At 38.5% G+C, this 26,706-nt stretch overlaps 1 protein-coding gene across 6 annotated transcripts in view; it reads right to left on the bottom strand.

Moving 5' to 3' along the window:
- DENND5B (DENN domain containing 5B) overlaps positions 1–26,706 on the bottom strand; it is a 212,911-nt gene that overhangs the window by 38,768 nt on the left and 147,437 nt on the right. For 5 of the 6 annotated variants that reach the window (XM_073788864.1, XM_073788868.1, XM_073788866.1 and 2 more), the window contains 6 exons: positions 26,472–26,703; positions 21,757–21,907; positions 11,235–11,328; positions 6,625–6,756; positions 5,191–5,343; positions 4,239–4,317 (listed from right to left, as the gene is read on the bottom strand). In XM_073788864.1, coding sequence (XP_073644965.1) covers positions 4,239–4,317; positions 5,191–5,343; positions 6,625–6,756; positions 11,235–11,328; positions 21,757–21,907; positions 26,472–26,703 — 841 coding nt within the window. The remainder of the gene's footprint in view (positions 1–4,238; positions 4,318–5,190; positions 5,344–6,624; positions 6,757–11,234; positions 11,329–21,756; positions 21,908–26,471; positions 26,704–26,706) is intronic. The other variant, XM_073788867.1, reaches the window with a different exon arrangement.

Below are 26,706 nucleotides of genomic sequence, written 5' to 3'. Positions count from 1 at the left end.
CAGATAGCAGAACCTTAAATGACAAGTTAGAAATTTACAGAAATCCTAGGGAGGGGGAAGAAATTTTGAAAAGAAGTGATATGCTTCTCAGTGCTTTTTAGTTAGTTAACTAGAGTGATAGTGTGATGGTATAAGGGCTATAAGGGAGATGAGCTAGAAGTTGTTCCAAAGGCCAGCCTGTGGATGAACTAAGACAGTGTCAGCCAATGAGAATGAAGAGGAGAAATATGCAGTGGACTTAAATGACTGGATTAAGGGTAAGCAGGACTCAAGAGTCACAAACAATATTAAGTATGAACATAAACTGTATTAATATATACTATCCCATAGTTAAAACTTTCCTTAACATTTTTTAACCTTAATTTTGCAAATGAAGAAACTGAGGCTCAAAGAGGTTAAGAAACCTGCCCAATCATATCCATTAATTAAAAGGGGCAGAGTGTTCTGATGTCACGTCCAGTGGGCTGTTACATTAAGGATGACTTTCTGGCTTATAGTTTGACCGACAAGAGGGTACTGATGTCATTAAGTGAAATGGAGAGAAGAAGGGAGAAAGCCTGACTGGGACAGGAGGGAGAGGTGCTAAGATAATGAGTTTGTTTCAGGATGTGTTGAGTTTGAGGTCCCAGTGGGCTATGGACGTCTAGGAACTAGGGATGGAGATAGAGATTTATGAAAAATCTGCTAATGGGATAGTTGGATGATAACATCGGATTAACTGTCAACAAAAAAATGCTGAAGTCCTAATGCCCAGTACCTCTATCATAAATGCCTGTTGTTTAAGCCACCCAGTTTATGGTCCTGTATAATGGTAGCCCCAGGAAATTAATACAGTATTTTATTAGTAACTTTGGAGGAAAGTTTAGAAGCCTGTGAACAAAAATCCAGATTAGGAATAAAGGAGTAAGGCCATACTTTTTATCTAGAGATCTAAAATCTAAGAAGTTTCCATGAAGTCTACTCTAGCCAGAAGAGAAATTTATGAACTATTTAAAAATGTGTATTTCTATTAGTGTGTGTATATATATGTGTATATATATATATATATATATATATATATATATATATATATATATATTTTTTTTTTTTTTTTTTTTTTTTTTACCACACTGCATGACTTGCAGGATCTCAGTTCCCCAACCAGGGATTGAACCTGGGCCACAGCAGGGAAAGCCCTGAATCCTAACCATTAGGCCACCAGGGACTCTCTCTATTAGTATTTCTTAATTCACTATACTCAAATGCAATAGGCTACTTTCTCCTTCAATATAAACACTCATGGATTTAATACTTAGCCATAGGAATTCCTTTGTATTCTGCCTGAATCAATGTTACTGCATAGACAGCAAGTTTGTAGAGCACAGATTGCATATATTATTTTTATAGAGCCATTTATAGTCTACAGGCAGGTAAGTAACTAAAGAAAACTTTGATGAAGATAAAGACGTTTAAAGAGTGACTCCAAATTCTTGGCTAGATCCAGAATAACTGTTTAAAATGGTATTTCCACTCCCTTCTGCACCCTACCCCACCCTCTATGTCTAAGCTGGTCAACATTCTTAAGGGTAGAAACTTCGGGGTGATATGTCAACAACAGTCCTCTTTCTAGAATCAATTGCATTCTGAGATCTTTTCTCTAAAATGGGACTTTTAACTACTAGGTACAGTGACTTGGTCAAAATTTGACTAGGTCAAAATTAAGACAGTTTTAAAAGACATGGAGGAAACTTAAATGTACGTTACTAAGTGAAAGAAGCCAATCTGAAAAGGCCTCATACTATATGACTTCAACTATATGACATTCTGGATAAGGCAAGACTATGGAGACAGTTAAAAAGATCAGTGGTTGACAGGGGTTAGAGGAGAGGGAGGGATAAATAGGAGGAACACACCATTATTAGGACAGTGAAGGTACTCTATATGATACCACAATGGTAGGTCCATGTCATTAACATGTATTTGTCTAAACCCACAGTCTGCACAACACACCAAGAGTGAATCCTAATGTAAATAAACTATGGGCTTAGGGTGACTATATGTCAATGTATGTTCATCAACTGTAAGCAACGTACTACTCTGGTGGAGGATGATGATAACGAGGGAGGCTATGCATGTGTAGGGGCAGAGGCTACAGGGGAAATCTCTGAACCATCTCTTGAATATTGCCATGAATCTAAACCTGCTATAAAAATAAAATCTATTAAAAAAATTTCAAGACAGTCTACCCTGCTATGGTCCTCTTACTAAGAGATCTTTTCCATTCTTCTGCAACCCTTAAAATGTCTGATTCCTGTTTAGCGCTGCTTCTGAAAGAACAGTAATGACCATCACCTAATCTCATCCTGGCTCGATGCTAATAAGAGCTGTCTTCAAACCCACTGTGAATCTCTAAGGACTTGGAGGATCTTTCCTTAATATGAAGATGCAGACTGTTTACTGCCATTAATTAGGAAGCTAAGTAGTTGGCAAACAAAAAGTATTTTTTTGGGAAAAAAACAAATACCCAGATTTAAAATCATTAAAGTCAGTAACTGCTAATTTCTAAATAATCAGAACACACTGTTTCTCAACAATGAATGATTTTACTTTTAAACTGATTTTTTCAAATACATTTCACACTGTCATCTTTTTAAGTCCTAACTTTGTGGGCTGAATTATCAGAAGTGTTAGAGCAATATTTATCAAACCCACCCCTTCAAACAGACAATAAATTTGATTTCAAAAGCTACACAGCTTACATTAATCCTACTTAGGATCAGTACAATATTTAGCTTATGTTCGTTCTTAGATCTCCAGCCCTTCATTGACACCTGGCAGTGCAGCACAGGGACTGCATGAGGCTTTGACACATTCCATATTTCTGAGCCTTGACTTCAGAGTTTTACTGGTGTCATTACTGACTGACTGAAAGGCCCTGCAAACAGCTGAGTCTCTGGTCTCTAGCTCAACCACCCACAATTTGACCATTCAAAGCCATGAACTTGCTGGTGTTGCCTGGTAGCTGCTCACTTTAACAGCTGGACATTCTCACATGCCTGTTCAGCACAAGAGTCAAATGCTTCCACCTCCCTGCTTAACTGAGCTTGGCTTTGCAACATTTCATCCTACAAATGGTTATTTCTTCCTAGGAATTTATTTATTCTAATTAGGGTAAACTACCTTGGTTATGGCCTTACATCTGAACAGCTAAATCTTCTATGAACGTGGGTGAACGTTAGAGATAGTTTCAGGGACTATGCCAATGCACTTTTACTTTGTCAATAGAAAAATGGACAACGGAGATAGATGGACACTAGAGAACGCTTTTAAACTCGATCTAAATCTTTATAAATACAGTTACATCCTGGGACATCAGAACCTTGACATTCTGTTTAGAGGGGCTCCAGGGCAATGTTGTATCAAATTCACATTCCTAGCTGTTTTATTGGATACATTGAAAAACTAGGTTTCCAACGATAAACACCACATTTAGGGTAGTATTGCCCTCTAGGGGCAGTGAGGGGAATGGAAATAGGGTGGTTCAATCATATTTGCAATGCTTTATTTCTTACGCTGGTGGTTGGCTTATGAGTTATTAAAAAAATAAAACTTTTTTTCCCACATTTTTCTATGTCTAAAGTAATCAATAATTTTAGAAAATGTTCCCAAATAGCTGACTCAGTATAAAACATTTTACTTCTACTGGCTTTCCACTGTTACTTCTACTTTTTGTGAAATAGATGGTTATTTTACCATTACTAGCTAATGACTCACGATACTGTAACATGAGGTGTCTTGTTATAAACTGAAGAAGAAATCTGATTTCTGAATACTTTTGAAACATATATACATGTTTTCTCCTCTGAAAGATTATTAACGATGTGAATAAACTTTTATTTAAGGAAAAAACCAGTATACACCGTACCCTAATACTGCTGAGAGTAAGGTATACTACTTGTATGATCTATGAGTACAACTCATTAGACGTTTTCAAATGTTTTCTGATTGGATCAACACTACAGCCTTGGCATGCCTAATATTAGTTTCCCTATCTTGTGGATGAGGAAGCTGAAGATCAGAAAGGTCAAGGGACTTTTCCCAGGTCTCATAGCTAGTACGTAATATTGCTCCTTCTACTTTACCCCAAGATGGGATGAGCGTCAGCTTGACAGAGGTGGAGACAAAGCCACAGGTGCTGATTTTTCACATGGTTCACTGCTGCCAGTGCTGTAGAAACAATCAAGCCAATGAATTCTCACCTGGTGATTCTGCAAGGTGCTCTTGTTTCTCTTCTCTGTCCTGAAACTGAATTAAATGTGACCACAAAGCTGACTTCCCCTGAAAGTACAAGGCATATAAAGTTTTTCATTTTATAAGAAATGATTCATCAAAAAATAACTTATCAAAACTATTCACACTGAAATGCCTATTTTTTGAAGCTGGGAGACCCAAGCTCATCCATTCCTAGCTGTGTGACATTCTGAGCACCCCACTCCATGTGTAGTGAGGGTCGTCCTTTGCCTCACTGACAAGACTGGCAACAGCCTGGGGAAGGGCAGCTAAGCAAAGGGCGGAAGGGCAGGCAAGGAAATTCCTGACTTCAGCTCAGTTGTTACTTAGTTGTATGTAACTAGGGCTGTCTACATTGGCCACACAAGCAAGCACAGAATTAAAGGCTCCAGCAGCACAGAATGTACTTCTGTATGCAAAATATGTTTGGATGTATGCAGTAGCAATGAGGGAAGAAAACTGGGGCAAGAGGAGAAAGAGAAGAGGGGACAAAAGAGAGGAAGATGAACAGAAAAAAAAAAACAGAAAGGGAAATGAGGGACAAAAGCAAAGAAATCATCTGTGTTTCTGCCTTGAATAACCAGATAACTTAAAATGGCAAAGAACTGTTAATTCTGGCGAATAGATTTTTTTCTTGGACAGCGATGAAAGCAGATACTTAATGGAATCTACAGGGGATACAGCCTCCACAGTGAATGTGTTGTTTTATCTTTTCCTGTTTACCAGAAAAGAGCCCCAAACTGCCTGCTAATCATGGGTTATATTTTCTTTTTCTGGAATTAAAATGCCTGGGGCGTATTTCTAGTCATCCTGTGACAAAGGGACATAACCTTGAATTTTTATAATATCTTTTTCTTTTTGTTACTTTTCTTAACAGAGCTCCTAACTCGCCCTGTCACCAGGGCCTCCTGAGACTGTTACCTGCTTGACCTGCAAGCCATGGCTCCATATCCTTTCCAGCAGGTCACAGAGGCTGGCGATCAGGGTGTTCTCCTCCAAGCCGGTTATGTTTGCTTCCCCATGGCCCAGTTCCACTGCTTCGTGTCCCATCTTTTCCACCAACATGCGTTTTGTCTGAAAACATCACATGTGGTCGCAAGTGTTAACCCCAGCAGTGAGCCCAAAAGCCATCAAGTCAATTCCTGGATCAGGAGATCTGGGTTCCCCTTCATTATACTTCTAACTACAGATTTTGAATCACCTTGGGAAAAGTGTCTTAATCTCTGTGGTCAACTAACAAGTAATATTATGTATACTTTTACTATTTTGTCAGAGAAAGAGTCACTAAAGAGAGACTCTGATGCTATTTTAAAGTATCCTCATGTAAATGCTTATGTACAACAATTTTCAGATTACTTGCTTGAATAACATTGGGGGATTACACCAGGCCTAGAAAATACACTGTAGAATCTGAAACCCCAACCTGCCACAACTCACACTTCATCTTAGCATACTAAAGGTATTCACACTTAGTTTTGATTGCATTTAGGCAAAAACCACAATACAAACAGGCAGCTCTAAATTTTTTCAGAGCTGTCTAATTTGTGAGTGAAGCAGACCTCTTTTTTTCCTTCCTCTTTTTCTCTTTCATCTCTTCTCTGCTATGAGTATGTACCAGAAAATGGAAAGGAAATGGAAGTCAGTTTCAAGTAAGTTAAGTTACAGCAGACTTAGCTGCCCTCATAAAATGTAAAGTGAGAGAGAATCTAGTTCCTCTAGGCAAGGACCTTGTCTGTGTGATTCAGCATTGTAAGCTGATGCTAAAATAGTGCATTTACTGAATACAGAGAAGGTACTCAAGAAATGACTGTCAAATAAATGAATGAAGTTATTGGCTAAAATGATGTTCTGAGTTTTGTCAATTTGTATTGCTACCTCTGATAAACACAGATGTCTGAGAGGAGACTCATGTGTAATATACACAAACCTACAACACAGCTAAGGTCTTCTTCTTTATGGATATACGCACACACATATGAGCGCAGATAAGGTTCTACACAGGTGCACACAGAGACACGTATAAACACATACAAAAAAATGTGTTGCCTTTCACATAAGATGACGACATCCCTGACACAACTTCTGACTGGTTTAATATCTGTCATGTTGGAGAGGAAGATAGCAATGGCTGAAAGGTGAGAAAAACCATGCAGGGCTCCCATGTCACTGATTCTGTGGGTAACAGAACCCATCGAGGTTCATGCCCTCAGTAAAGAGCACATGAGGTTTATGCCCCAGTAAAAGTGTCCTTCTAGGGAAGCTACAGGCTCAAGTGGGGGTTGGCTCAGCTCATCTTAGCTTCATACATGGATTGAACATGAATGTACACTGTCCTGCACAGTGAGTAATACATACCTTCATTCTACATTCTTTTAATAAGCCTTCTACAAATTTCCAGTTGGTTTGTGCAATCACTGCAGGAGAGAGGTCTGACAATTTGGGTTGCCTCAGGTTTTTTCCTAAACTTCGTGCCTCTTGCATGTATTTCTAAAAATTAAAGAGTATTTTTAATGCATAAACATCAGATATTCTTCTGACCTACTTAACCTTACAAACAAGTGCGGGAACAACAAGATGCAAAAAAAGGCCATAAGTGTATACGTGCAACAGCAGTTCAAGGTTTAGCACACTGAAAGGCAGAAGGTATTCCCACCCCCTCTACTGTTACCCCGTGAAAAGGAGAGTGACAGAAGCCACACCAAGTAAAAGCTCATTCAAAATGAGATGGAGTTTCATCTAGTTCAGTCTTTTTATTGGGAATACCCAGGGGTGTGATTAGTCAGGATCATGGCTGGGATGGAAACATTTGCATGTCTGAATAACAGATCCAAGGCTCTCCAGGAACCCAGTGATTCTCAGATCACTGGTTTCCTCCACTCATCTCCCCACAAAACAAGAGCCTTGACATGCTTCTAACCTCTTGGGCAGTGCTGTCCAACCCAACCCTTTGCTCTAATCAAGTCACAACAGTAAAATCAGGAGCTCTGGAAAATGGCTGCAACCAATTTTATGACCTCAGGCATATCTGCTTATTCATAAAATGGGCATAAAACAAGCCCACCTGCCTCACAGAAAGCTATGAGATCACTCTGAAAAGTATGTGCTCCAAATGCAGGAGGAGGCCTCTTGTTTCCAAGACATTTTGCTACATCCCTCCTTTGCCTTGTTCCACAGTCAAAAGAAAGCAGAAATATCATTTTAGGAGACATCGATGGCTCAGAGAGGACCACAGAAACTCAGACCACTGCTCTTGAGCTTTGATTAATGAACTTCCAGGGGGAAAAAAAAAAAAATCACTACACATAATTAGCGCAGGACAGCTGTTGTCTCTCTTCTTTCTGTGGTACCTGCAAAAGCTCATCAGATACCTTATGTTTGTCAGGACCACAGGGCAGAATCTCCAAAAAGTCTAAGTATCTTCTTAGGTCCATATTTAGAGAATAATTGCTCTAAATTATACAGTAAAACCAGCAGTTTATTGGAGAGAGAGAGATTGCAAGCCAGCACATCCTCCCACAGATACATATGTGAAGTCTATCTTTTCTATCTTAAGGGGAAATTTGATATTATAAGAAAAAGATGTGTAAAATCCTTTGCATTCTTTAAATAAAAGAGAGTTTGCACATTTAATACATTCCCCCTTGGAAGAAAAATAACCTGCTAAATCTAGTACAATTCGTTAAAAATCTCATCAACTAGGGATTCAACGAATCCATTTACCTTCTACTTCTACCAGCCCTCCTGACGAAAGGCAGCATTAACAAAATAATCTCTTTTCCAGTGTAATTATTTTAAGAACAGATTAAAAACTGAAATGAACTCTGCAAGAATTTAGTTTCTATAACAGCTGTGTATACTTCTTTCTGCTTCAAATCTTTTTTAGAGGGTCAAAGAAAGAGGAAAAATTGACAATGAGAGTCAATTATCACCACTAGGGAAATTAACTGTAACAAGGTCTAGCAAAACATCCTGAAGGTTAATGTTCACATAAATAAAATCAAGAAATGAAAAGTTTCAGAAAAACAAACCTGAGATATAAGACAGGGATCATATATGAGATTATAATACCTGCATTTCCTATCATTTCAGGTTGTACTAATGTTAACTGGAATATTACAAATTAGAGATAAATAGTTGGTAAAAACAAATGTTAACTGTTAAATGTTAAAAGAGTTCTGTTTCTCCCCCAGCCTCAATTCCTCTGTCTTTAGGACTTGTGCAAATGCAGAGAGACCCACTACAACACTCAATTCTCAAGAAGGGTTAAGTCTTAAACTTGGCTTAGGAAGAAATACACTGGCTACAAGGAAAGAAGTGAGGTACATGGTCAGGCAAGAGGCTAGGAAGAAGCCACAGGCATTTTTCTTTTCTCTGAAAAATATGCATAATTAGATTTTTTAAAGTCAGTAATTGGATTAAAAATTAAGCACTGTTTAAAGTTTATGTTCTATTTTATAAATGACAGCAAGCTAGAATGGGGCTGTCCTTTAGTGGCCATATTCACCAATCACCCTGCACATACAGGGCAGATGTAGTATTAGCCAACAGTGAATTCCACAGGGCCACGTGCAAACTCTCCTTCTGAGCACCTTTGCTGAAGCCACAAAATAAGTAACGTTCCACAGACATGCACAGAATGGATACAGGGGTGGCTCAAGGCCCTTCCTCACAGCAAGCAGTGAGGCTGCCCCTGTATACTACAAAAATAGAGCAGTGCCTTTACAGTAAACAAGTGATGATAAGAATGTAATTTTCTTTGGGGTCGCTGGAAGAAAAGGTGTACTTTAAGATAAAAAACTGAGAAGAAAGAGAAATCTTTCACAAGGACTGGTTTTATAATAAAGTCGATTTCCCGACAGAGGGAAGTCACCCCAGGTTTCTGCTGAGATTTTTACGATGCTCTTCGTCGTTGTTGCCTAAGCCAAAAGCAAACCAGTAGGAGCTACCTAGGAAAATATATCCTATTATTCAGTAAACACTGAAATAACTGCTCTTTAGTACAGGCTTTCCCTGAATTTTCTAATAACCACACTGTGCCTCTAACCAGCATGGAGCTTGTGAAGAGCAGACCACTGTAAAGTTAAGTAAATTTATATTAACATGTCGTTACGGGAAAAAATACAACCAGGAGTCCTAAGTAACTCTGGCCCTCAGGTGAGTAGCTGTTCAGTGCAACTCAGTGTGCAGGGTTACTGGGAAGAGCACTGGCTTGGAGTAAGGAGGCCTGGCCTGTGGGCCTAGGCCTGACTTTGTGTGTCCATTTGACTTTAGGCAAGCCTCTCAGACTTCAGTTAAATCCTGTCAAGTTGGACAAAGTTACCTCAAATGTTCCTCTTAGCACTAAGATTCTATATTGATGATCTGATTTTCTGACCATATAAAATACAGACCAGGAATAAGGAAGGTAAATTAAAACACTGTGGAGGGGCTTCCCTGGTGGCTCAGTGGTTAAGAGTCCGCCTGCCGATGCAGGGGACATGGGTTTGAGCCCCGGTCCGGGAAGATTCCACATGCCGCGGAGTGGCTGGGCCCGTGAGCCATGGCCGCTGAGCCTGTGCTCCGCAATGGGAGAGGCCACAACGGTGAGAGGCCCGTGTACCACAAAAGAAAAAAACAAAAAACACTGTGGAGATAAAACTCGGCAAAAGAAAAGCTGTTTGAAAATGAATCACTTCTGCACTTTTGCAAAATGCTTAAATAAAATTTGAATATTTAATGTATTTCCCCTTTGGAAGAAAAACAATTGTGTTAAATCTAGTCCCCCCTTTCCCCCTCAAAAACACCACTGATAGGGAATTTAAATAATCAGTTTTATCTGCCAATGGTATAGAATTACTCTTGTTAGCGCACACCACCATGAAAAGGTACCAATCACAAAAGGAAGTGGAGAGCTAACAGTTCACGTCACAAGGTGATGTGAGGCATTCTAGAGCTATGTGCACTCATACACGTGGATGATTCGAGGAACACCAAAGACAAGGTTCAGGAACATCTGCAAAGCACTTTCAGGCATAGAACATACCAGGCAGCACTCAGAGAAGGATTTTTTAGGAAGCCGTGCAGGAGGAGGTGGACCCTGATCCCACTCCCAGAATGCCATGGAGTTCTGACAGACCACAAGTTCCCCGGAAGGCTAAGAGGATGGAGAAGTGCCAATGACAGAAAAGCAAAAAAAGAAAAGGACAGGGAGAAAGAGACAGCAAAACAAGCATGCATATGATAAAGTCACAGCAGAAGGGAAGGGAGAGAAGAAATACAGCAGCACAAAAGAAAAGCAGTAGACAGGCTATGTGTCAGTTCTTAAGAAAATGTTTAAAATCATATATATATACATGAACACATCAACAAAGAGCAATATATATATTTGGAATGCTGTTTTCTGCTTTATTTCTACCCATCTGAGTTTAGAAAATAGTTAACGGATCTTCTGACTGTATTTTCTTTTGATCACAAGAAAAAATAAAAACTTACTTATCATTATTCAAATGTGTAATTACCGTTTTGTTTTCAAGTAGTACAAATAAAGCATAAAGATCTCAATTTAAAATAATTTAAAAACACTCCTAAAAATGGTGTCAGCAAGCCAAGGACAAAGCACAGGCAAATGTATCTTTACTTACTAAGTTTAAATTATGCTTGAAACTTAGAAAGTCTACGCTTCTTATAGCTTTTTTTCCCTGTGGGAGACACACTGACCAAAAATGTATCCTAAGCTTAGCCTTTACTTGATGTGGTACACAGGGCGACTTGTTTTACAGCCTTATTTTAGATGTATTAAAATTACAAAAAATGGAAAAAAAGGTGCTTTCAGCTATGTCAGTATAAAAGGATTACTATTTTAAAACAAAATTGAACCGATTCTTTTAGAAGAACACAAAAGAACCTACACAATGACACCTGCTGGGCTAAGTAAGCCTAGTTCACAGTTCTTGCATCAAGGCATCCCGGGAGGGCAGCCCACATACCTCCCTCAAGTCGTTGTCCAGCCCAACGTGCTCGGAATGTTGGCGAAGGCGGTCTTTCCGGCGCTGTGCAGTGGCACTCCGACTTACCCAGCGACTGAAAGAACAGAAGGGGTAGGTTAAAAGAAACAACGCAACAAAAAAAAATGTGATCACTTGTCTTTAAAATAGAAAGAATGTACTGTTGAAAACCAAAGACCAACAATACTTATTTTTCAATCAATTCTTTTTAAAAATATATAGCAGCTTTATTGAGATGTCATTTAGATACATACAATTCACCCATTTAAAGTAACCAATTCAATGGTTTTTAGTATATTCATAGAGATATGCAATCATCACCACAATCAATGCTTTGTTGAAACCAAGGTTAAAAAATGCACAGTAGCTGTAATGATCTTCTCTTTTCCACCTTATCTGCCCAACAGAACCCCAAACATGGATAGGCACTACCCTCTCACTTCCTTTTAAAATATCCATGCAAATTAGTTATTGATCTCCCTCATGACTACCATGAACCACTTTACCTGCCCTTTATCAACTTTCCCTCACTCGCCATTCCCAAACCTCTCACTTTATCCTCAAGAGCCTCCACTCAACTGATGACCCAGCCTTGCCTCCCTCTTCCTACTCTCTACTTCAATGACGCACACACGCAAACCCCTCATCTTTCTTCTAATCCCAAAGTATAATGTATATTGGCCACAACTATTGCTTCCACCAGGATCCCTGACCAGTTCTCTCTTGCCTCCTCCAATCTGCTCCATTAGAAACCTCCTGTGCCATATCTCCAATTTTTCTCTCTCAACTGAGTATTGCCCTTCAGCTTACAAGTATGCTGACATGCGATAGTTACATTTAAAACTGTTTCCTCACTCTTCTCATGTAAACATTCTTAAGAAACGTTTAGATGTAAGGCCTCTACTTATTTATCTTTGGATATTTTGTTCATCTCAAATCAGCTTCTTCCCCTGAAAATGCTCTTGAAGCCATTTATAGCCCTCACTGCCAATCCAATGGCTATTCTTCAATTCTTAGCTTACTTAAACTCTCTGCTGATCACCCTTTCTACCTTAAAACTCCAGTTGTCTTCAACTACCTCAGTGCTTCCAATAGGATAAGCTCTCTCACCTTTGAGCCTCTGAAGATGAAGTTTTCTCCCAACTTCTATTCATCTCTCAGACAGCTTTAGATGCTACACAGGAAGTCTTCTATGGTTCTTCCAAATCTAAATTAGCTACCCCTCTTATACTCTCCAATTGTAGCATTTATCACAGTGTGTTATAATTACTTATCTCTATTTTCTATACAATCCTCTCTACTATAAACGCTTGAAGGGTTGGTATCATGTCTTTCAGCCATTTTATTTGCAGAGTCAACTACATCACCTGCCCCTTCTATAAATATACCCTAAATAAATGTAATCAGAGACACAGTCTAATATTTAGGTTTATAGACGTTCATCACAGCATATATGCAATAACCAATTCTGTGTTTCCATTATTCTAAGACTCACATTTTGGTTTTTAAATGTTCCTGAAACTAGGATGAATCTACTATTTCATATACATGTTTAAAGTATAATTTTTCCAAAAAGCTTTTGAATTAATAGCAGATCTTACAACCAACAGTTACTTAGAATCAAGTAAATGTGCTCAAAGCAACCCAAATGTTCAACAGTAGGAGGTGCTATATAATGAAACATCATATAGTCATTTAAAAAAATTAAGTTACTAGGAATATCAATAATATGGGAGAGTACTCATGATACAATAATGAATGAAAAAGCAGGATACAACACTGTGTAAGCATTTTCTACTTTTGTAAAAAACAAAACAAGTATGGACATGCACACATATCAGGATCCATGCAATGGAAGGGCATAAAACCAAATGTTAACATCTCATGGTGATGGCATTATAGGTGGTTTTATTTTTATTTACAATTAATTTTTTATTGAGGTATAGTTGATATACAATATTATACAAGTTTCAGGTATACAACAAAGTGATTCACAATTTTTATTATTTTTTTTAGTTAAAAAATTTTATTTATTTAGTTTAGTTTGCATCGGGTCTTAGTTGTGGCATGCGGGATCTTTCGTCGTGGCGTGCGTGCTTCTCTCTAGTTGTGGCGCGCGGGCTTAGTTCCCCTGCGGCACGTGGGATCTTAGTTCCCGGACCAGGAATCGAACCAATGTCCCCTGAATTGGAAGGCAGATTCTTAGCCACTGGACCACCAGGGAAGTCCCAAAGTGAGTCACAATTTTTAAAGGTCATATCATATTCCATTTACAGTTATTATAAAATATTGGGTACATTTCCTGTGTTGTACAGTATTATCCTTGTAGCACATTTATTTTGTGCATAGTAGTTTGTACTTCTTAATTCCCTCCTCCTATCTCGTCCCTCCCTGCTTTGCTCTCCCCACTGGTAACCACTAGTTTGTTCTCTGTATCTGTGAATCTGTTTCTGTTTTGTTATGTTCACTAATTTGTTTTATTTTTTAGATTCCACATATAAGTGATATCATTATTTGTCTTTCTCTGACTTATTTCACTTAGCATAATACCCTCCATGTCCATCCATGTTGTTGCAAATTGCCATTCTTTTTTTTTTTTTTGCGGTATGCGGGCCTCTCACTGTTGTGGCCTCTCCCGCAATGGAGCACAGGCTCCAGACACGCAGGCTCAGTGGCCATGGCTCACGGGTCCAGCTGCTCCGTGGCATGTGGGATCTTCCCAGACCGGGGCACGACCCCGTGTCCCCTGCATAGGCAGGCGGACTCTCAACCACTGCACCACCGGGGAAGCCCTTTCATTCTTTTTTATGGCTGAGTAATATTCCATTGTGTGTATGTGTGTGTGTGTGTGTGTGTGTGTACACACACACATCACATCTTCTGTATCCTCATCTGTTGATGGACACTTAGGTTGCTTTCATATCTTGGCAATTATAAATAATGCTGCTATGAACATTTATTTATTTTTATAGTTGTGCGCCACAACTAGAGAGAAGCATGCACGCCACAACAAAAGATCCCGCATGCCACAACTAAGACCCGATGCAAACAAAAATAAATAAATTGGGGTGCATGTATCTTTTCGAATTCGTGTTTTCTGTTTTTTCAGGTAAATACCCAGAAGTGGAAATGCTATAAAATATAGCAGTAGAACTATAAAATAGTTCTATTTTTAGTTTTTTAAGAAACAGCCATACTGTTTTCCTTAGTGACCTCACTGATTACGTTCCCACCAATAGTGCACGAGGGTTCCATTTTCTCCACATCCTCACCAACGTTTGTTATTTGTGGTCCTCTTGATAACAGCCATTTTGACAGGTGTGAACTGATACCTCTCTGGTTTTAATTTGCACTTCTTTGATGATTAATGATGTTGAGCATCCTTCCTGTGCCTGTTGGCCATCTGTGTATGTCTTCTTTGGAAAAATGTCTATTCAGGTCTTCTGCCCATTTTTTTTTTTTTTTTTGCGGTACGCGGGCCTCTCACCGCTGTGGCCTCTCCCGCTGTGGAGCACAGGCTCCGGACACGCAGGCCCAGCGGCCACGGCCCACAGGCCCAGCCGCTCCGCAGCACGTGGGATCCCCCCGTACCGGGGCACGAACCCGCGTTCCCTGCATCAGCAGGCGGACTCTCAACCACTGCGCCACCAGGGAAGCCCTGCCCATTTTTTAATTGCGTTGTTTGTTTTTTTGATGTTGAGTTGTATGAGCTGTTAATTTGTGTTGGATATTAATTCCTTATTGGTCATATCATTTGCAAATATTTTCTCCCATTCAGTAGCTTGTCTTTTGGTTTTGTTGATGGTTTCCTTTGCTATGCAAAAGTTTTTAAGTTTAATTAGGTCTTATTTATTTATTTTCGCTTTTATTTCCTTTGCTCTAGGAGACAGATCTAAAAAATATTGCTATTTATGTCAAAGAGTGTTCTGCCTATGTTTCCTTCATATATCAAACTATTTAAAAAGATTTCTCAGGTCTTGACTTATCATCCCCATGACTGTATTCATTGTACTATTCTAGAAAATATTTACTGTTGAGTATATCCCTGATAGCACAGAGCTATACACGAGTTAAGAAATGAATTTATACTTTTGCCATTCAGCGAAAGTCATATTGCATTACTGACAATCCACGATTTAAAATTTTCTTATTAATGAAGTATCCAATTTACAAAAAGCTTAAAATGAGAATGCTGCTTCTTTTGTTGCTTTTTAAATAACTTATGCATGGCTTTGGTTTCAAACTGACGAATCATCTCGTTTCAGTCTGCTATTTAGAGGAACACTGAATAATTATTATAAAAATGGTAGCAAAGGAAGGTAACCCCTCTTAAAATAGTGTTTGTTTGTTTTTTTCTAAAGAATAGGTTTATAGCAGGAAAAAAAGGTACAAAGATCTAGTGACAGATCTTTGAAGTAGAATCCTTGGAAATGTCCCTAAAGCAAAAGATCAATAAAAGACTGTAAAAAGGATACAAAGAGAATTGGGTGACTGAAAAGGAAGATCCAGAAAAAAAGCGTATCAAGACACTGACAAAGATTCTCTGCTTGACCAAACTTTAGTCAGACTCCTAACCCTTCCTAAGCCCATTTGTGCACTTCTTTGTAAAATTCACTTTTAGCAAGAACCTAGCTAAGTCAGTTTAGCAGAAACCATCTCCCCTCTCATTATATGATCATTCTGGATATCTGATCAGGTTCTGAATTCTCCACCATCCCCCAGGTGATGTCTAATCACCTAGGCCTGCCTTCCACAAGAATCCTGGTAGGTCAGTTTAGTCAGAATCCCCCATACCCATGATGTTTCCTCTTAGTAATTTTCTATCCGCTGACCTCCACTCTGCTCCTTGGTGATAAATTCCCACTTGTCTATGCAGTATTCAGAGAAGCCTCTAATCTCCCTCTCCACTGCAAGACCCCATTGCGGTGGTCCCTACACCTTGAATAAAGGTGCCCCTCCGCCTTGAATAAAGTCTGTCTTACCATCTTCAACAAGTGTCATGAATATTTTTTTAACAGCTCTGAAGCAAAATATAAATACCAGCTGATGAACTTATATAATAAATAAAGAGGAAGGGTAAAATATAAGTAACACAATGTACAAAGACCTGGAGGCCTTGGAAACAGCCTTGTAGCAAAAAACAGTCAGTGTAAGATAGTAAAATTTGTTCAGGGATTTAAAAAATTAGGGTTACTGGGCAAGGTGGTTCAAATAAATAGCAAAAATATGAAATAGATTATAAACACCAGCTGATAAACTTATATAATGAATAAAGGAAGGAGCAGAATACACATGGATGAACATTTCTCCTGGCAGGCAAAGTGGAAAAGCACAGAAGATAAGGATAAATATTAATTTACAGGATATAACTAGCATCTCACTCTGTGAGACAAAACGCCCAGTTTAATTTTATTTTCAAAACAGGGAAATGAGCATCTACTTAAGAAAATTACTATGAAGTCCACATATTCCTGGTCTTGTTAAGTAATTAATTTATTCTTTGCATAATTAAACCTCATTTCTAAGCATAATTTTACCAAAGATGACCACATTTGCTGAAATGCTAAAGACTGCTTATTTGCTTTTGCTTTGTAAGTAGTGTATGAAATTCTTACAGTTGATCAACCATTTGTACAGGCATGGTTATAAATCCCTTTACCCTGTAATTAGTTCTGACATCTATTCTCTTTCAGACTACAATCTAGCTGAAAATGTAATGCTTGGGGCTCTGTGTGGAAATGGGGAGATTATATATAAGATTAAAAGCAATAAAATATGGCATTTGAAAATTGAAATCTTCCCTTCTAAGCACTCCTTACTTCCTTTCCCTTCCTTTATTTTTCTTCACAAACCTTATCGCTTTCTGACAGGTTACTTATTTTACATATTAAGTTTTTTTGTTTGCGTCCTCATGTTGAAAGCAGGGATTTTTGTTATTTTGTTCACTGCTAAACTCCCAATGAACAGGACAGTGTCTCACATATAGTAGGGGGTCCCATAAATATTTGCCAAATGAATGAATGAGCACTCTAATGCTATCAAAAGGAAATAAAAACCATTTAAATTAATAGTCTACTCATATCAAATTGATTCAAAAAATTAGGATAATCTATAAACATAAGAAAAAAATGAATAAACTGATGACTAGTCATTCACTTCTGAAAAATAGAACACTGTATCCAGTACAATCATCTGTAAAGTCTGAATCCCCATAATGGTCAACATCTCTTAGCACATTTTAAGTTCAGTGTTTATAAAAGCAGGGATAGCTCTTCACTAGAAGGTGAAACCCTGTAAATTAACTAAGGTAAGTAAGGTAAAATTTTCAGTCATTAGCTATTTACCTCCATCTTGTAAGCAGCATATTAAATTCTCTCTACAGCCTTCCTACCCAAGACTTTAGCATAAACGCTTGCGTTTCTACAGGAGGGGCCGCCTTTCTAGTGAATCATCCTCCTTTACTGTCTTCATTAAAGTTCAAACAACCTATTTAAATAAAAGAGTTCAATCAAATAAAGCTTTTAAAAAATCCACAATTCTTTCACTTTACTGCATAGTGATCCTTTTCCAAATATGTAAAAGAATGCTGGTACTGAAGATTTTCCAGACCTTTCCACAGTTTTTATGAATGAGACACCATGAACGTGGTGCCAGGAATAAGGAGACCTGGGTTCTAATCCTAACCCTGCCATTAACCCAAAAGTGTACTCTTACCAACATATAACGATGACACTACTTCGGGGTTAGGCTATTTGATCTCAATCTTTTCTTCATGAAGCAAGATGGAGCCTGAGAATGTATCTTGCTTCCCAAATTATTATCCTATCTTCTTTTGGGTCCACCCCTCTTTTTTTTTTTTTTTTTTTTTTTTTCCCCCGGTATGTGGGCCTCTCACTGTTGTGGCCTCTCCTGTTGCGGAGCACAGGCTCCGGACGCTCAGGCTCAGCGGCCATGGCTCACGGGCCCAGCCGCTCTGCGGCATGTGGGACCCTCCCGGACCAGGGCACGAGCCCGTGTCCCCTTCATCGGCAGGCGGACTCTCAACCACTGCGCCACCAGGGAAGCCCCGGGTCCACTCCTCTTAACAGAGCCCAGTGTGAGGTAGAAGTGAGGCATCTGAGGGCTCTTTCATTCTGAAAGATCATTAGGTTGGTATGACAGGCTGTTGCTAAACTCCCTTACGTTCCATATTTTAGGCTATTCAAAATTTCTTGGGGGCTACCAAAGCAAAACATCCAATTCCAGAAGTAACAAAAGGCACACGTCACCTTTATATTAGAGTAACAGAGCCAGGCAGTATATGTAGTATAATGGTTAAGTGCTTGGGCCCCTGAATCAGCAGACCTAGGTTTGAATCCTAGTTTCACCACTTCCTACTATGTGACCTTGAAGCAAGCTGTTGACTGTCTCTGAGACTCAATCATAAAATGGGTAAAGCAATATAGGCTTTATATGTAGGGATATGCTTGTAATAAGGATCAATGAGCAATGTACTTAATGCAGTCAGAAGAGACGCCAGTGCAGACTGGCTTAATAATATTAGCTATTAGCAGCATCTCCACAACCAACACTCTCTTGGAATGGAGAAGGCTCCACTGGCAGGGAAGATAATGCTTTCTGAAAGCAGAAAAAATGGGTTACAAGGAAGGATAATTACTTTAAGTGAAGCAGTGATGAAAATTTCCAAATTTTTTGACTGAGACCTCAAAAGGGGCAGATATTTATAATGATACACACAAGCACACCTCATTTTATTGCACTTCAAAGATACTGCATTTTTTACAGATTGAAAGTTTGTGGCAACCCTGTGTTGTCAGATGACAGCTAGCGTTTTTTAGCAATAAAGTATTTTAAGATATGTATATGTAAAAAAAAATAGACATAATGTTATTCTACACTTAATAGACAACAGCATAGCGTAAACATAACTTTTATATGCACTGGGAAACCAAAAACTTCTTGCTTTATTGCTATATTCACTTTACGGTGGTGGTCTGGAAACAAAACCATAATATCTCTGAGGTATGCCAGTACTAGACTCTGAAAGCAAAGGAAACAGCAATGTATATAGTACTGTAACTGTTTTCCTTAATTCATATACACCATCTTTTTTCCTTTGATGTGTTTGCTATCACTGTAGTTTTCTCACGTGTGGACCTAAATGAATCAGTAATTTTGACACATTTCAGAAACACATTTAAAGGAACACCTTTAGCTGGGAAAATGGTAAGGGTTTCATTCCTTTAGGTTATTAAAAATAGGACAGTAACTATACAAACACAAGATATACAAATATTACCACATATATATGCAGCCCAAGAAACTCCAAGTAGCACAATACTTAGCTTAGTATGTGTTTAATAAATTAAACCAAGCATTACCATCACATATGATAAAGATAATTTACTAAGTTTTCTTTTTTCCTGACCAATAAAATCATGACAATCATTACGGGAAATAAAGAGGTTAAGTACCAAAACTTCCCCAACATGTAGCTCAGCAGATCATATGTTAGACAGAAACAGCATACTTTAAAGCCATCTTTCAAGAACTTGCATATTATTATTTAGATTGGGCCATTTAGATTAAAAGGCATAATTCCACCTGTCTTATTCCCCTCACTGATTCTCTACTTGCCTTCTGGCTCAACGCCACTTCCATTTTATACACCCAATCTCTACCACAGTCTTCTATCTCATTTGTTGGCCACTGCCTGGCTCCTCCCTTTCCTTCTCTGAGCCTCTTTAATAAAATCACAGATGTTATAGAATGTTATTAAATGAGAAAAGGGGCAAGTGATTCCAAGCTGTCCAAGGATCCTAAGCTGGTTAGTGGTCAGGAATGAACTAAATTCCAGAACTGCTGATTTCCAATTCAAAGGCTTCTTTCCAACTTACCATATTCCCCATTAATACTCTCCTTTGAGTTCTTTTCTTGTAAAATCCTTCTTTATTACATTCTTGTGTTCAGCTAAAATCAAGAATTCCCCTAAATCCAAATAACTTCTCAATTCTAACCATATTCAGATATTTTCTGAGTGGAATCATCTACCATAAAAAATGATATGGTTTACCTTTATTTTTGGTTGTTTTGTAATTTCTGCACTTGATACTTAAAAGTACAGAATGGTGTCATGGGTTGAATTGTGTCTCACTAAAAGATAAGTTGAAGTCTTTTTTTAAAAATTAATTAATTAATTAATTAATTAATTTTGGCTGCGTTGGATCTTCATTCCTGCATGCGGGCTTTCTCTAGTTGCGGCGAGAGGGAGCTACTCTTTTTTTTTTTTTTTTTTTGCGGTACGCGGGCCTCTCACTGCTGTGGCCTCTCCCATTGCGGAGAACAGGCTCCGGTCGCGCAGGCTCAGCGGCCATGGCTCTCGGGCCCAGCCGCTCCGCGGCATGTGGGACCTTCCCTAACCGGGGCACGAACCTGTGTCCCCTGCATCGGCAGGCGGACTCTCAACCACTGCGCCACCAGGGAAGCCCGAGAGGGAGCTACTCTTCATTGAGGTGTGCGGGCTTCTCATTGTGGTGGTTTCTCTTGTTGCGGAGCACGGGCTCTAGGCACACGGGCTTCAGCAGCTGTGGCACGTGGGCTCAGTAGTTGTGGCTCATGAGCTCTAGAGCACAGGCTCAGTAGTTGTGGTGCATGGGCTCTGTACTTGTGGCACACGGGGGCTTAGTTGCCCTGCGGCATGTGGGATCTTCCCGGACCAGGGCTTGAACCAGTGTCCACTGCATTGGCAGGCGGATTCTTAACCACTGAGCCACCAGGGAAGCCCCAAGATATGCTGAAGTCTTAATCCCAACACCTGTGGATATCACCTTATTTGGAAAGAGGATCTTTGCACATGTAATCAAGTTAAGATGAGGGCATTTAGGGTGGGCCCTAATCCAACATAACTGTTGTCCTTATAAGAGGAGAGTGGACACAGAGGGATGGCAGCCTTGTGAAGAGGAGGCAGAGACTGAGTTATGCTCCTGTAAGACAAACAATGCCTGGGGCTACCAGAAGTGGGAAGGGGCAAGGAAGGGTCCTTTCCTACAGGCTTTGGAGGCAGCATGGTGCTGCCAATACCTTGATTTTGGACTTCTAGCTTCCAGAACTATGAAAGAATAAATTTCTCTTGTTTTAAGCCACCAAGTTTATAGTACTTTGTTACAGCAGTCCTAGGAAACTAATACAGACAGTGAAGGCATAACTTTTCTAATTCCATTAGACAGTATTAGCATTATATTTAAAACACAGTCATTTAAAATGAAACTATTCCCAAGTGCACATTACTTCAACAAGAGAAAAATATCTAGGCTTTGGATTTTCTTACATGATGGAATTAAAAGTCAAATACTCATTGAGTGTCAATTCATATTTCAAGCAGATTAATTTGGTCTTTGAAAAAGTAATGACTGATAAAATGTTTAACAGTTAAGCATTCCCCATTAGAGCACTGCGCCCTTCATTCACTCCTTCAACCAACTACTCAAGTGAAGAACATGCTTACTTGTTATTAGCTGGTCCTGTTGCCAAGACATCAGACTGTAACTTTGGAAAGAACCCTTGCTCATATTTGCCTTGACCAATTTTCATGTCAAGTAGATGTGGGTGGATTGCAGTGTGATCCATTTTCATCAGTCGCTGCTCAATTGACTGGGCTATAAATTAAATTCATAACATATTAGAGACATTTCACTGGCTAAACCTTAAAAAATAATGCTTCCTCCATTCATGCAGTGACAAGAAACTCGACCTTTCTGATAGTCTGAAATAGATTTTTACAAAAGCTCTTCAGAAATCACGTATAATGTTAAGTATAAAAAGGTTAGTTTTAAGTAAATACTAGATAATTCATTTTCATACTATTTTCTGCATTTGTCAAAAGCAGGGCAGCGGGGTTAAAAAAAAATCTATAATTTAGTATTGAAACAGTTTCCCTTAAGTGGGAAATTCAATATTCTTAATGAAAATATGGTTCTAAGTACAACATTAAAGAAAATGATGGCAAATAAAATATTTTCCTTGAGCTGAAAGATAAAGGGAAGAAAAAAGCAAGCACTGTAGCCTTATGTTACTTTATTTCTTTGTGCAAAGATCCATTAAATATTCATGCTTCTCCATTTGTAAAAACAAGGAACTGTGTAAAGTTTATCACCTCACTTTTAGCAACACATTCTCATTAGTAGGAGTCATTTAGGAGTGTTTATTAGATCAAAAGGCATAATGCAGAGAAAAATAAAATAAGCAGGCATTTAGAAAATGTCCAGGGGATAAGAAGCTGCCTTTTGAAGAATAAAATAGGCCAGAGTTAAAAAATAGGAATTACTCAACATTTCTATTTTAAAACCACATAAAGTTGAGAGATGTTTCAAAGGCCCAGGAAACAGTGAACTATTTCTCTGGTAAAAAATCTGATCTTAAATGCCTTTATCAACTGAATTTTCAAGAAAAAATATAATACTTGTGAAGCAAGATTAGGTCTCCCATCCCTTGACTAGAGATTACTGCAAGGAGAACAAGCAGTAAGTGTGGTTGTGTGATAAACAGAACACACCATGGGAACTGCCAATCTTGGGATTTGAGAGAAGTAAACAGGTATTTTTACAAATATTTCATAGAATCAGTTTATTTTGCCCCACTCAATACCAGCTGATTGAGTATTGCTGGTTCTTCCCCATATATACTCTAGAAAAATTTCTGTTTTGGATGGGGAGGGGTCTGTCCATGACACAATTCACTCTTGTCAAATGGAGCTGCTTAAGACCATCTTATGTGAGATGGATGCCTCCCAGCCAGTTGTTTGCATTTGCAACATTAAGGCATGTGTGCAGAAGGCATTATTACCCTAAACTTCAAAATGTTAGATATCTGTTTTAAGCTTCCCTAATTTTTCTTTATAACTCATATGAATTTATCCACCACTTTTTGAATTTCATTTTATTTTTAATGTGTAACTTGTAACTTCTCGTGAAACATAGTCCATATGTTCTAGGCTGGGCAAAAGGATGTCATGTTTTAATGTGAAATGATATTTAATTTTCAATGATGCCCCCTGACTCTCCACAACCGTATCTATACTCTTAATGCTTCCTAATATTTATAAAACACAATTAACAGATGGTTAGAGAAATAATGCTTAGATTCATGGCATGGAATTCTCTGAAGTCCCTGACGATTTTATGTTCCATGAAATAGTACAGAATTCCATCTCTGCCAAAAAGTGCTTCTGTTCTCACAAAAGGAAAAAAGGAAAAGTAGCTTCAGTTTTTCCATTGGATTTAAAATGACAGAAAAAAATCCATCTGATATTGAGTTATTCTCCTTTAGTTCGGAAGCTCTGTAAAAACAAAAATCATGATTCACAATGAATTACTCTAGGGTTTATAAGATTGCCATAGGGAGCATAACACAATGCTACTTTTCAGTGATTGTATCATCAGTGAATACTGAACATTCAGAAATTATTAAATGCCTGCTTCGAGAGATCATGGGGCTGTTGTTAGACTTTCAAGGGTTTGTGCCAAAACTCATTTCCTGTGATCAGTAAGGAATAAGAAAACTCTGCGTTACTAGCAACTTGGTGTCTTTCTGCACAGAAATCATGAGGTTCTGGTGCCACAATATCAGCAGCAGATAGCCTCTGCCTAAAGAGTTCACCTGCAAATCAAAATTCTTTTTAGTTAGAGGCAAAACAGAAACAAAAGCAACACAACAAAGGACAGAAAAAAAAAAACAAGATACACAATAAAATCCAATGTCAACCAAAAAATCCTAGTTTCTGTTGTGGGTGAGGGTGGGGAGGAGACAATTTTACCTGATAAAAGAAATAACTGCACCATCTGTGAGACATAGTTACAGCTGACTGCCTCCTTTTACTTTTTTTAAAAATAAATTTATTTATTCATTTTTATTTTTATCTTTGGCTGCGTTGGGTCTTCGTTGCTGCGCCCGGGCTTTCTCTAGTTGCAGCGAGTGGGGGCTACTCTTCATTATGGTGCATGGGCTTCTCATTGCAGTGGCTTCTCTTGTTGTGGAGCATGGGCTCTAGGCATGTGGGCTTCAGTAGTTGTGGCACGTGGGCTTCAGTAGTTGTGGCACACGGGCTCAGTAGTTGTGGCTCACGGCCTCTAGAGCGCAGGCTCAGTAGTTGTGGTGCACAGGCTTAGTTGCTCCGCGACATGTGGGATCTTCCTGGACCAGGGTTCAAACCCGTGTCCCCTGCATTGGCAGGTGGATTCTTAACTACTGCGCCACAAGGGAAGCCCTCCTTTTACTTTTTAAGAAAGTCTTTGATAAATTAAGTTCCTGGGAGACTATTCCTAAATTAGCCTAATCTCTTTTTCATATATATTAAACCTGTAATGGTACGTTTTTGTTGTTGTTGTTCTTAAAGCTTTTTTAATATAAAAGCAGTAAAGAAGTGTTTTGGGTACATATTGTCTGTTTGTCAATGCTTTTTTCATAGCATCATAAAATAAAAGGACTTCATGTGGGAGGGAGGGAGATGCAAGAGGGAAGAGATATGGGAACATATGTATATGTATAACTGATTCACTTTGTTATAAAGCAGAAACTAACACACCATTGTAAAGCAATTATACCCCAATAAAGATGTTAAAAAAAATAAATAAATAAAATAAAAGGACTTCATATATAAGCTATAATGGTACATTTTCAACAGTTTATATAATTTCTGCAATGACAGTAGGAGTATAAAACTCTGAGAGGCTGACAGAAAATCTATTTTAATTGAAAAGATTTTCTAGAAGCACACAAATATAGCAATCAGCACTTAACTTCATTTAAAAAATTCTGTCAGGAAGGGAAGAATAAAATTTGCTCAACAAGGCATTACACTATTTACATGGCTATTAAAGCACTGAAAGTCATACTATTCTCTGAATAGGCATAGACAATTTCATTCACTCTACTCCCTCAACTTCTAGAAACACAGAAACAATTGTCACTTCCTAAAGGGGCTCCAAGGATCTATCCTCATAGGTGGGATACAACAGAAGGATGTTTCAGCGAGTCATCAGAAACCTCTAAGGCTACACAAGAGACATCATTTATATACTTCTTTCCTTAAAATATGCTACAACTACAGCATCACCACTCCTGTAACTTTGATCTATTTAAAATAAAGTGAGAAAGGCAAGCAACAGAGGCAGAGCAAAGAAAATCCACATTTGCTGCCCCTTTTTGCTCCGGAAAAAAAAATTGCTCTCAAATAACTTCTACACGAAGGGGAAGAAATAAAAGGAAGGGGCACTCAAGTGATAGATATCACTTTATTTGGCAAAGAAAGAGTTAGGAACCAGGTATAAATGTATAAAGTTGTGTGGACTGGTACATTTTACATGTTCATTTATTGAATGAACAGCTAATGTGGTAGTGAGGCTCCAGGGGCTAGAATCAGTCAAACTCTGGTCCAAATCAGGGCTCTACCAACCACAAGCTATGCAATCACAGCAAGTTACTTAACCTCTCAGTTTTCTCAACTGTAAGATGACGACAGCAATAAAACAGACAATAAAATGTGTCTATACCCCCTCATTATTAAGATCAAATGTCAAAATGCGTGTAAAACAGCTGGCATTATGTCCCTCACATAGTATGTACTCAGTAAACACTGACTATTAATATGATTATTTATTTAACGGACTACATCACACTGCCAGACAAGATTGGCCAAGACTCATAATTCTCTGAGAGAAAAAACTAATGTCAGGGTTGGGAACCTCTAATTTGAATACAAGAATCTAGAGTTTAATTTCAGTAAATGAAGCTATTTTAATTAATGGCACCACTGAAGTAAATATACTGTTTTAGTTATGTAAATTAGGCAGCAACTCAAATTTACTATTTCAAATTAATACTTATCTTTCCTTGGATGAAGAGAGAATAGGTAAAAAGCAAAAAGGCAAAATAAGCAGCAAGACAGAAATTAACAGTTTCACAGCAACCTTATAGTTGTATTCCATTCAATTTGTTATTGTTTTTCATCTTCTGAGGGAAGAGGAATGTCAAGCAGGAACAGGACAGACATTAGCTCACAAAACAGAAGGAAACAAAACGATAGAAAGCATCTCTTGATACAGTACAAGGGTTAACCAAGAAGTCTAACATTGAAAATTAATTCTGTGGTTTATAAGGCCAACGATGTGTAAAAAGATATGATCGTGGATTTTAAGTTAATTTTAAAAGGCATAACAAATGTACCTGCTTCTTTTAAAGTGCTGCATTTCTGATATATAGATGTCCTCAAGGTGGGTGCCCTTACATTATACAGTCTTATCTTCTCAATCCGAGAGTCAAAGACTCGAAGCAAAGGATCTTTCTCTTCCCACTGAGACATAATTTTGTTATCAATAAAGGTGGCAAACATCTGTGTTTCAATGAAGCGTGAAAGAAATGGCAGGTAAGGTTCAGGCTGGTCAGACAGAAAGGAAGCCTG

Source organism: Tursiops truncatus, chromosome 11, assembly GCF_011762595.2.
Source record: "Tursiops truncatus isolate mTurTru1 chromosome 11, mTurTru1.mat.Y, whole genome shotgun sequence".
Taxonomy (NCBI): Eukaryota; Metazoa; Chordata; class Mammalia; order Artiodactyla; family Delphinidae; genus Tursiops; species Tursiops truncatus.
The sequence above is the reverse complement of the archived record's forward strand: the minus strand, read 5'-3'. Positions and strand labels throughout refer to the sequence as shown.